This window comes from Artemia franciscana, chromosome 1 (assembly GCF_032884065.1).
Source record: "Artemia franciscana chromosome 1, ASM3288406v1, whole genome shotgun sequence".
NCBI lineage: Eukaryota > Metazoa > Arthropoda > Branchiopoda > Anostraca > Artemiidae > Artemia > Artemia franciscana.
The window spans coordinates 65,649,139-65,661,471 of NC_088863.1; the positions used below are offsets into that span (position 1 = coordinate 65,649,139).

The 12,333-nt window shown below is 34.0% G+C and overlaps 1 protein-coding gene across 3 annotated transcripts in view; it reads left to right on the plus strand.

Moving 5' to 3' along the window:
- Nucleotides 1–12,333, plus strand: part of LOC136032961 (band 7 protein AGAP004871-like) — a 113,193-nt gene that overhangs the window by 62,595 nt on the left and 38,265 nt on the right. For all 3 annotated transcript variants that reach the window (XM_065713470.1, XM_065713451.1, XM_065713461.1), the window contains one exon: nucleotides 8,087–8,159. In XM_065713470.1, the coding sequence (XP_065569542.1) occupies nucleotides 8,087–8,159 (73 nt within the window). The remainder of the gene's footprint in view (nucleotides 1–8,086; nucleotides 8,160–12,333) is intronic.

The window sequence follows — 12,333 nt, forward strand, 5'->3', positions numbered from 1 at the left end:
AAGCAAAAGTCTTGAATACTGGAGGAAAAAATGGTAAGAAATCTTTGTTGGTGAACTCCCAATGGTGCTTCAAATTCCTTTTTTTTAATTTATTCATGCTTGTTATAAATAAAAAAAACTTCCTAAGGGTTAGTGCAAAACATCTTAACTAGCATGAGAAATGCGCCTACTGTGTCACCTTGTCAAAGTTGTTAAATGGTGACTCTAGAATCTAGAAAGTTTCTGAAAGGTAGGTCTTCACTTGGTTCAAAAAAGAGAGATTCCTCAATGGTCATTTTTAGTCAAAAATAGTCCGAGCAATAATTCAGAGTAATAACCAGACGCAAACCTCAATTAGTACAAAACCAAGGACGTTTGGCGGTGTAAAAAAGGATCAATTTTAAAGCTGGAGGTTTTTGCAGGCTCACCTCAAAAAGATAAGTCTTAAGTAATTTTAGAACAAGCATATTCAGAACTGACTGATTGCTTAAATGTACCAGTTCAGTCCCAAATCACTGTAAAAGCCAGCTAAGTTCTGATTCTTTGAAAAGATATGCCACGCAATGACTCCATGCAAAACCAAGCAGGGAGAAATATATATATATATATATATATATATATGGTAAGTATGCAAGGGATAGATTTAATTTTTTATGATTTTTTCAAAATGGATGATACCAAAATGGGAATGCAAGTCCTGGGTGGGATATAGTCGGGGTAGGTGAAAATCTGCTTTGACAGCACGGTTTTGGGCAGATTTCGATTTATTAGTAACTGAAGGATAAGTGTTGCCCCAAATAGGTCCACAGTATGAGATATATGGGTAAATAAAAGAGTAGTAAAGGGTGACAAGGATATTGGGAAGAAAAAAATAATTCACACGATTAATCATGCTTACCTGTTACAAGACTATGGTTCTGATGTTGGAAACCCGTGTTACAAATGATAGGGAGGAGTCTCTAAGGACAGCAAGAAACTTGGTAACTTCAAACGCGGGAGGAGATTGGTAGAATATTTTAGGCCAAGTGCTTGCTGAACTTAATTTTTTTGTAAGGGGCCTGAAATAATACAGCCTGACTTTTCTTGCTGTTAATGGTCATGTAGTTAACGAGACACGACTCCTGTACTCTATTCTAAAGGATATGAGTAAAGGTGAAGACGGATGGTAAATTAGGCCCGGTGATGGAAAAGTTGATATCGTCAGCAAAAAGTACTGGGCGAACTGATGGACCCAGGTCCGTAACCAAATCATTAATATAAAGGAGAAAAAGTATTTGACCAAGAACAGAGCCCAGCTGGACGCCCCTTCGGACAGGTCCCAACCAGAATCACACTCTGTACTCTACCAGAGACGTAAGATCCAAACCAAGAGAGGAGAACTCCACGAATTCAAAAGTTGCTGAGTTTGCTTAATAAACTGCTGTGATCAACCATATCAAAGGCCTTAGAAAAATCTAGGAATCCTTCCAATACAGTAATTTTAACCTCAAGTTGGGAACGTATAAGCTCTGAGGCGTCGATTGGTGCATGAACAGTTGAAAATTTGGAACGGAAGCCATATTGTTGAGGAGCAACTAACGAATCTGAAGGATAAATCCCAAATAAAAAGGGAGAAAGACGTCAGAATATAATTCTCTCGAGCACTTTAGATATAACTATGAAAAGTGAGATTGGACGATAATTAATTATCTCAAACGGATCGCCTTTTTGTGAATCGGGATAACAATTGCTGATTTAAATATTTCTGGGAAGAGTCCATTGGTCATAGACCGATTTTCTATGCATACAATAGGTTCACAAACATAGGCAGATACGGTCCTAAAAAGCGTATTACTTATGCCAAAGAAGTCAGGTGTACTACTATTTGAGAAAGATTCGATAAATTGAATCACCTCTTTACTATCAGTTGGATAGAAAAACGTGGATCTGGGATTCTTGCTAGGGTGTACTGACTGGGAGGAGGAACAGTAGTTAGCATTTAGAACATTAGTAAAGTAATTATTAAAAGCATCCGGTACTTAAATTGGGTCAATTACTCTGCCACTGATGTCCTTAAGGTTAATAGGTACAAATCTTGAATTCCTTTCTTTTTTTTGAAAGAATTTCATTTATTGTTTACCAAATTTTTTGCAAGTTCCCTTTGCAGTGAGAGATTTTTGAATAATTATAATTTTATTTGCTTCCCGGGCGAGTTTGGTATATATATCTTTTTTTTTTTATAATTAGTTCGGTCAATAACGCTACTGGTTTTGCAAGGTAACTTATATAGGTATTTTTCACGGTATAAAGAGTACATCAGGCTATTGGACATCCAGGGGCGTATATGGGTAGTTTTCTGGATTGATTTAAGGACTGGAAAGGATGAACTGATAAGATCACTCAGTCCCTTGGTAAAGCCATTTCTGGCTTAATTAACATCCTAACAATCCAAAACCTTGGACCAGTCAAAGGATGTCAAACGATCCGTGAATCGGTTCATATTCACAGTATTACATATTCTATTAGACAAACAGGTATTAGTTCTAGAGGGAAGAGTAGCTGGGAGGCAGAGATAGATTGGAAAGTGGTCGGACAGGTCAGAGAATATTGTTTTGGAGGACAGATGGTTTCCCAGGGAAGTGGATACAAAAATTTTATCAATTACAGTAGCTGTAGGCCTCATAGGATCAACTCTAGTAGGATAAAGGATTTTGAGAAGAAGACCACTTGAGGTAAATGTTACAAAGAAGTTATCACAACCATTATTATTGCTAAGATTTAGTAAATTACAATTGAAGTCACCAAAAACAATTGCATGCTTTTGTGGTAAATTAATAAAACTAGAAAAATCATCCAACATATTACAAAAGAAAGGTGTCGGGAAGGATGGTGGTTTATAAAACAATGAAAAAATAAAAGAATGCTCGTCAACACATATGTCTACGATTAATAAATAAATGCGTCTGTTATTTATAGGTTGCGAGAATAAGGATTCACAGTCACCAGACTGTCACATGCCACCAGATGACTTGGTTAAATTTATTTCAATATGAATAGCTTGAAAGCCAGGGAGGGAAAATTCATTAGTATCATCAATTTCTGAAAGCCACGTCTCCGTTATTCCAATTTGTCGAAAGGACAGCAACCTTTAATTAAAATCAAGTTTTTGAAATTAGCCCACTTATCCCGTATGCTTCTGATGTTAAAGCAAATTACATTTAGTTTGGTCTCTTCCATTAGCTTAGGTTTCAGATTTTTCACAAAATCAAAAGTTTCAAGATATTCACAGTTAATTTAGCTTAAGGGGCTATCGGGGCTATCTAAGGGATTGATGGGCAAATTATTTTGATCATCGTAATAGTTAAATAAAACATTATTGCACAGTGATAAACTCGTGAGAAACGTAAAATCTTGTATAGTACTCATTTAAATATCCATTGTGGTCTGAGTTTCATCATCTCCTTGATTTGAATATTGGAATTCTTCTTCAGCCGATGAAATATCACTGGTGGTAATTTTGGACTGGGATGGAAAGTTTGCGGTTTTTTTTCTTAGATTTCTTGCCTCAACCTTTTTAGTGAATAACATATTTTATTGCTCTAATCAATTCTTTAGTTGGGTTTTCTTCCTGGAGTAATGTTGTTCCAGCTTGATCTGAAGCTTTCGAAAATATAACCCTGATTTTGCCAGTTTAGTCGAATAATTAGAAAGTTTGGACTTGTATAATAGTCAAATCTGATCATCTGGGTGACCTGGCCAAATATATTTTTAGACCTACGTTGCCTGAGCAAAGTGAAGTGTTGTGGCAACCTTTCTCCGGCTTCACAGAATAAAGTGTTGCGAGAGCAACAGTTTGGTTTTGTTTCTTTGCTATCGGTTAAACACTGAAGTTGTCAGCCTATCGAAGCTTTTAAATCTTTATGTTCAAAGAAGAACACGATCAGTAATCACATGATCAAAGTCTATTCATCAGCGTTGGAAAAACAACAATAACAAAAGAATATCGAAAGAAGGGACTAAATTGACTTTGCAGCCAGTTGAACTTTATCCTTTTCAATCGTAGACATCATGACGGATGAAAACTTGGAACAATATCTTATATAATCTAGTTGGTATTATAAAGCTATCCGTAGCTTTTTCAGAATTAAAATACCATAGGTGACACTAATTATTACGAAATTACCTCATTGTTTTACGTTATCGTAGGTATCCGTTGCATAAACACTTATTTCTAGGTTACAGTGAGTAAGGGTAGGCTACACCAACTAGCAAAAGTTACAAACCCCTCTTCAATGAAGATGATTGTAGCCTAACAGACGATTATTACTTACAAGTCCCCTGCATTTCTTACCACTGGAATGAAATTGGTCTTACTATCAAATACACCGGAAACAAATAATAGATACACCAACTAGCCAAAGTTGCAAATCCCTAATTAATGTGGTCTAACAGCCGACTTTTGCTTGCAAGTCCTCTACTTGTATCATAATTGGTATCGGTCTATTTTTTGTTTCAGTGTGTACCCTACTATTGAAGTTGTCAACCCTTTGAAATTCTCAAATTAGTATATCTCATGAAGGAATTTTTACCAAAAAATGGATGACATACACTTTGATCAGCTCATCAAGAGATATTGATTGCCGTCGAAATAAAAATTATATCTGTCTTAGTTCATAAGTTGATTTTTTTGCCGTAGGCCAACTTTTTGACGTCACCACTTAGAAAGGATCATCGGATAAGCTCCAATTTCTTTAGCAATGACAGAACTTTTAAAGTTTAAGAGGTACATCTGATAGCATTTCTCTACCTCAATTCCAAGTCCGAAAAAACAAATGATAAACCCAGCTGAAATCACGGCAGCACTTTCGGACCCGTGGGAAAATGCCGCTTTTTTGCTTCTGTAAATTTTTCTATTTATCACTCAAGGAAGATATATTGGCTGTGCGGCCGGATAACTGCCACATATATTTGACACTTCTAGATTTTAGTCCATCTTCAATTTGAAAGTGGTGCCTGCCTGCTTGCCTGCTAGAACGGTGCTTTCCACTCGAATGCAGAAACATGGTTTGATGAAACGAAAGCTTGGCTGCACAACTTTAGTTACTCCTCTCTGACATCGGCTATATAACTCCACTTCACTTCACACACCATAGGCTCTGGCTCGTGGAAAAGCAAAATCCGTCCTTTTTGGCCCCAGGCAAGAGTTCTGTGGAGCTTTCCAAAATGTAATGTCATTTGTAACCGCACAGGTTACACAGGTACGCACAGGTTATACTCTTACCAGTTTCCAGGAATAAGCCGAGATCGGCGGCATAGAAAAAAACGAAAAAAAAACAGGACAAAACCAAAGTGTTGCTCTCGCAACACAATTAAATTGTGTCTCTATAATAATAGAGCTTAAATCCTTTTGTATTCCCGTTTACCTATATCTTATCAGCTCCATGGTACCTGTTTTTCAGCGAGAGATTAGTTGCAACAAGACCTCATGTTGTCTGACATGAGTATGAACATCAAGTTATCTCTGCTTCATTAGCTTCGAGTCAATTGTTTTTCCGCAGGGACCCACGTCCCACCTTACGTGAGTAAGAATATCAACCTATTCTACATTTCATCCACCAGTTTCTTCTTAGCAAACGCTTATGTTACTTGGCTTGAGCAAGAATATGAAGGCCAAATACACTTAATCCATGCAGGGTAACCTGCTGTTCAGAAAAGTATACAGGTGATTCCCCCAAAGATATAGTGCCAATTTTCAAGTATAGTCAATTCAAACATTTTTTTTTACAAGTAATTTAAATGAATATGCTGCATTAATCCTTTTGTGAATTTTTAATAATCAGTTCTTGCAGTGGAAAATTTTCTCCAGAAATATGTTGTTTGAATCGTTTTCTTTTCAGAGCCACGAGAAAAATAACAATAGCGAGTTGTCCTTATTAAATTCTCTCCTTCGAGAGTATCACGACTTGAAAAAACTTAAAGAAGAAGTACAAATTAAAGTCTTAAGTTGAGATAAATCATACTGTGAAGTGAAGAGCTGAATAAAAGTGAGAAAAAAATAGTCATGTATTTGGTTTTTGTCTCTAGGATTTATCATTCAATGTAAATTTTGTTCAAATCTTAAGAACATCCGCAATAATTTTTTAATACGTTCAATATTTATTGAAATTGTACATATCAATGAATTTAAATAGCCTACTTAAGCAAAAAAATATCAGCAACACTGTGTACTAAATAAACTATACCTTTTCAATACTTAAAAGCAATACTGAAGTGACATATTTTTTTTTATTAAAAATGATTTAAAGGGCTCTGCTTTTATGGGTTTGGGTTCCTACATCTTTGTAAATATTAATCTTTGAATAATAAACAGACGTCAGAGGTCCTTTCATTAAAGAATTATCATTGCAAAAGAACCTTTCAAATTATTTTCACATTATTTACATTTTATTTAACTGTGAGAAATGGTGACACACCTTATGCAAGAACGTCGCTGTGTAAAAATGATGAGTTTTAAATACAAAAGTTCTTCTGGTTTCAAATATTCACAGTCTACAAAAATTCACGCGTCCCATATCTACTTTCACTTATGACAAAGACCTCATTGGGATAATGTCCAACGAATGTTCTTGTGCCGGTGTGTTTAAATTCATCCGCCCAATTTCTTGCTGAATCTCAATAAACGTTACATAATGTTATCTTAATTTTTTAATTTTAAGCAAAAATCTTATAACTGTTCTTAAATATATTTCGAATACAATTTGGAAAACTTGAAACTAGTTTGGTTCAAATGAACCAATTAAATGACAAAATTACTAATCTTAGCAATTCGTTAGGTTACTTGAACAAAAACTATAGCTTTCCAAGCTAACGGAAAATTGCCCTTATTTAATTTTCCTAATTCATCAAGGTTTTGTGAACAGATTCTCACAAATTTATTAAATATATGCAAAATTAAGAAAAGATGGGTGGGACAAACAATACAATGACACATTATTGTGCCATTTTTTATTTCACTTTTTTAATTCCAAGTGCTATTGATGGTTTTTGTGAAAGCAGATAAAAGAGCATCCAAACCATCAAAGAGCAAAATCAGTACTGGGAACATCTTATGTTTTTGGGAAAAATTGAAACTCTTTTGGGGTAGATGGACCCATAAAATGACTAAATTACTAATCGTAACAATTTGTTAACTTTTTAATTCACAATACTAACATTTCAATTGTTAAATAATTTTGTAATTTTTATATTAACTTTGTAATTCCCATTAAAATGACAGAACTACTAGTCCTAAAATCAAACTAATAGATTATGCTACAATTCTCTAAGAGCACATTTTAGGCTCCATTTACTTGTGCCTATTGGCACAAATGGCACAGTTAAAACACAGTTGTGTTTGCAAGGTCTAAAAAAATGGTACGGTTTTCTAACAGAAAGTTGTCTTCCGCAACACTTATAAATAAAAAATTATATGTCGGTCCAGCTAATTTAAAATTATAAAATAAAAATTATAAATAAATTATAATTTTTATAATAAAATAAAAATTATAAATAAAAAATTATAAATAAAAATTATAATAATAAAATAAAAAAATAAAATTATAAATAAAAAATTATATGTCGTTGGACCAAATATCCACATAATGTGGATATTTCAGTTAAGCTAATTAACTCCTACAGAATATTTCGAATATTTAGTCACCTTACTTAGGAGCACTGTTATTCATGATTCTGATATTCATGATATTCTGATATTCATGATATTCTGATATTCTGATATTCATGATTTTGATGACTGTTATTCATGATATCTTTCATTAAATTCAAGTTTTAATTCAAGAAAAGTCAAGTCAACTCGTGCTAAATGCTTAGTTTTTTTAGACAGCTACTATATCTATAGTCAGTACAAGCCCAATGTTTAAATATTAGTTTCTCAAATTGCCTTGACTGAATAGATTTTTAATAGATCTCTTAGTGGATAATATTAACTAAGGAAAACTGCATTTGTATTTACTGACCTATGTTTTCAGTAATAACAATAGCAATACAGAAATTACACTATTTTACTTGTCGTAAGGTGAAACCCTAATTGCTAAAAGGAAGAGGTATTACGTAGATTTTTCTTTCATAGGTTGTGCAAGAATATGAAAGGGCGGTTATATTTCGACTGGGTCGACTTTTGTCTGGAGGAGCCAAAGGTCCAGGTAAGCAATAATTCAATTTTGTAACTTTATTAGGATAATTTGTAAATATCCTTTTTAAATTAAAAAAAAATTGATGAGTATTTTTATATGCTTCAGTTGAAATGTTTCCTTTCTTGGTGTTATTCTAATATATCTGTTCGTCTGCCAAAACTTGTAAACATACAGCAATCTATTTCCAAGCATTTTTAGTTTGTGGTACTGGGCAATTATGTAACAAAAACCAATATAAAAAAATTATATAGCTTGGAAATCCCGTTAAACCTAGTAGGCATACAAATATCGTGATTTTCCGTAGAAAAAAAATCATGCAAGGCTTTTGCCTTATATGAGTGCCTAAACAACAATTCAAACATATATTTTACGAGTCTTGAGTAAGCATATGATATATATATATAAATATATATACATATATATATATGTTTCAAAATTTAATTTATTTTTTTTTAGTTTGAGCTACTTTAGGGTTGTACTTTTAGGTTTACTATGAAGTTGAGAAGAGCTGTGGTCACTTTTAACCTTCCAGGTTTGCACTATAGTTTGATATTTTTGTGAGAATATTTTGAAACTGTGATTATCCGCTATAAGAAAGAAGAGCCATTACTTTTCAGATTTGGGTACTACAGAGCTTGACTATATATATGCTTCAAATAAAGGGATTCTGAGATAAATCTCCCTGCTATCAGTCATCCCCACTCCCTAAAAAATCCCTCTTCCCCCAGAAAATTCCATCTGCAGTAATTTCTCTGTGTAAAATTCTGGGACAAATCCCCTAAAGAAAATTTCTTTCAGATGTAAAGAAAGAAGTTTGGTCAATTCTACCCATAATCCAGACTATTTGTACAATTAATGCCTAGAATATCCTATAGTCTGTAATTTTTTCGCTTCAAGCTCTTTTTTTATGTTTTAGGGGTTGAGATATCATAACAAGGATGTCATCGTCAATCTAGGTTTACATCAGAAAGTGTTCCTGTCTGAAAAACTTCTAAGTAGCACTTTTAAACCATTAAAATCAAGCTCATAGTAGCATTTGAAATCCCTCTCTCCCGCAAAGAAATATTCTGGTAAATCTCAAAATGCCCCCATCCCCTTTTCCATATTTGTATCAGACATACGAATGTAAAATTTTATGCCATATAGATAAGTATTGTTGCAGTGGGAGAGACATTATTAGTCCTCCTCTCACTAGCACCAATGAAAAACGTGTAAACCAGAAACATTCCCGTGAATCAAGAGGAATTAGATATAATTATGGACCTCCCTCTTTCCCAAAATTCATTCTGCCCATCTGAAAGCTCAATGAGAGTTAGGATGTTTGGTCATTAAAATTTACTTTTTGAGGCATCTGTTCCCTGCCAACATAATGAACAACCACCCCTCTTTCATTATAGCTAATGCGTACCTACAAATCATTCTACATATTTTTATGAAATTTGAAGCAATTTTTTCTATTTAAATGAGGCTTTAGAACAGATGTCCAAAACATTTTTGCAATAGGAAGGGAGGTATCATCCTCAGAGTGCTTGTATCTAGGCTTATCTTAACTAAAAAAAGAAGAGAGATAATTTACTACCCTCCCCCTGACGCTCCTTTCTATGTTTATTACGCTGTTCATAGATAATTCGGCAATTTTGGCTCCAAAATATACGTTTTTAGGCATATGGCTATGCATCCTCCTGACCCATACTTTGAACCACCACCCCTCCTTCATAATAGCTGATGCATAATTTTAAGTTGTATCTCCCTCTTCATTTAAACTTATTTTATACGTATCTAAAGCGTCAATAACAGTTAAGACATTTGGAAATGAATATGAACAGCTCGAGGCATCTGTTCCCTATCCCTGTAAAATGACTCACCACCCTTCTTCTTAATAGCTAAGAAAAGCTTATACACCATAGTATATAATCAATTTCAGAAGAAAAAATTAAAATAGAAGTTTTTCAAAGAAAACTAAAGAGCAACATTAAACTTAAGACCAAAAGAAATAAAGTCCTATCATATTTCAAACTCAAAACAACCAGAAATTGATATCAACGAATACATGAAACCTCAACAAGTAGAAATTACAATGAATTATCATATCCAAAATAAAGACAATTTAAAGATATATCAAAATAGCTTAAATATCTATAAAAATGTACTTCTGAAAATGAATAAATGAATCTTCAAACGAGTAAAAGTTAAATTTAACATTAAAATTGTTTTTTTGAAATATTCAATGAATTCTCAACTAACCTTAACCTGAGGTGGATCAGTTCATTCGAACGAAACTTGGGAGTAGCTGAAGCAGAATCAAGGGTATTTCAACTCATAATTTTTTCAAAACCAGAACTATATAGAAAAACGGTCTGAAGTGTCAATCATGACCAAAGAATTCTGATCGAAACTGGTAAACAAGAAAAAGTTATAGACCAAAAATTCTGACGCTTCAGCAAAACGTGTCGGGATTCAGGCTGTTGCAGCACCAAGAATAATCGAAAGAAAACCCGCGATTGTAGAGGATGCCATATCAATCAAGTTCAAGTTGAAGTCTCCAATTATTTTAAGCTGACATAAACGTCTCCCTATTGAGTCCAAAAACTCATCAAAGATCTAAAAAAAATAGCGAGAGATTGGGACTACTATGAGATCTATACACATTACCTAAAATCAGATCCTTACTTTTAATTTATTATCAATAAACTGGTATTCGAAAAACCCCTTCTTTATTACTTCAAAAATCACTTTGAACAGATTAGGGACGATCATCAGAAATATGTAAGATAAGACCACCTTTTACCATCCTTTGGCAATTTAGTCAGTCCATCTTTTAACCGGGTACATTCAGAAGCACTTCATTATTTGAATCCAGGAAGGTCTCGTATAATCTTTTAAGTCAAGTCACTGATCAAAATTTTCACTTTCAACTGATCCATCGATGAACAAAAACCCTAAAGATTAGATTGAAGCACTAAAAAATAACCGTCTCGTCTAGTAACCCTTTTTAAATTAAAATTATACAACTCTTATATGTGGTAAAATCTGCATTGGTGGCTTCTGGTTCTGGCATTGGTATATTCAAAACAAAACGTATAGGGCACGGGAAACACACATCTACTCTCCACAAGAGCTCAAAAGCAAGTGACCGATTCTAAATAGACATATTTTGGTATTTGCACATCTCTTGCCCGAACTCAGGAACGGTCAAAGTCTAGTAACGTTCTATTAGCCCTCAAAGTCTAGTAGTAAAGCTCTCTTTCCCAAAGTCAGACAAAGTCAAAGTTTAGTATACTAGATAAATCTTATATTAGTAGTATGCTAAAGATGAATACAGGTGGGACATTGGTCACTATAAGTGGCCTAAACAATAGACAGGGCATTTGGTACTATAGGTTGCCTATACTTTAGACACGACATTTGGCACTACAGGGTGCCTATACTACAGACAGGACACCCGACGCTTGTCATAGTTAAATGATAGACAAAAGCTGAAAAACAAGAATTTTGAAAGCGGTTCAGTGACATGCTTTTTGTAAATATAGTGGTTGTTTATAAGGTATACAGCTTGTTTATAGTGGTTGTTTATAAGGTAATCAGTTTTTAAACAGCTTCAAAATAACAAGCGATCAAATGTAAGTAATAAAGAATTATAAATACAATTCCTTTTTAGTTTTATCATTCAAGAAATATCTGATTTTTCATAGATTAAAATATAAATCCGCTAGCCTTTACTTCATAGTTCAACAGACACGGAGTGTAAACTAATGTTTTTTCTTGAGTATTTAGCGCTGAAGTGTGACACCTCTTATCTTATGATCCCATAGGAAGGGTTCAATTTTAAATGGACGCCTAACATAGAGACAGTTAAATATAGTGTATTTTTAGAACAATATAATCTAACGACGTTATTTTCAAACGGAAATACTATTAAACTTCAATTATATGCTTTTGGTATCTTGATTGGGAGTTTTTCTTAAGAGAATTCCAAGTCACATTGAAATCGGACCGTCCTTGTATGAGTGTTATGTCCTTCCATGACTATTCTCTTTACTAATACTATAACGGAGCCCATGAGAGCATCCATGAGAGGTCCCACCTACGAGGCCCCCAACGCCCCATCACCCATTCGGAAGGGTAAAAGCCGGGAAAAAGGGACGTAAAAGCCTAGAAACAATAATAATAACAGTAGTATTGT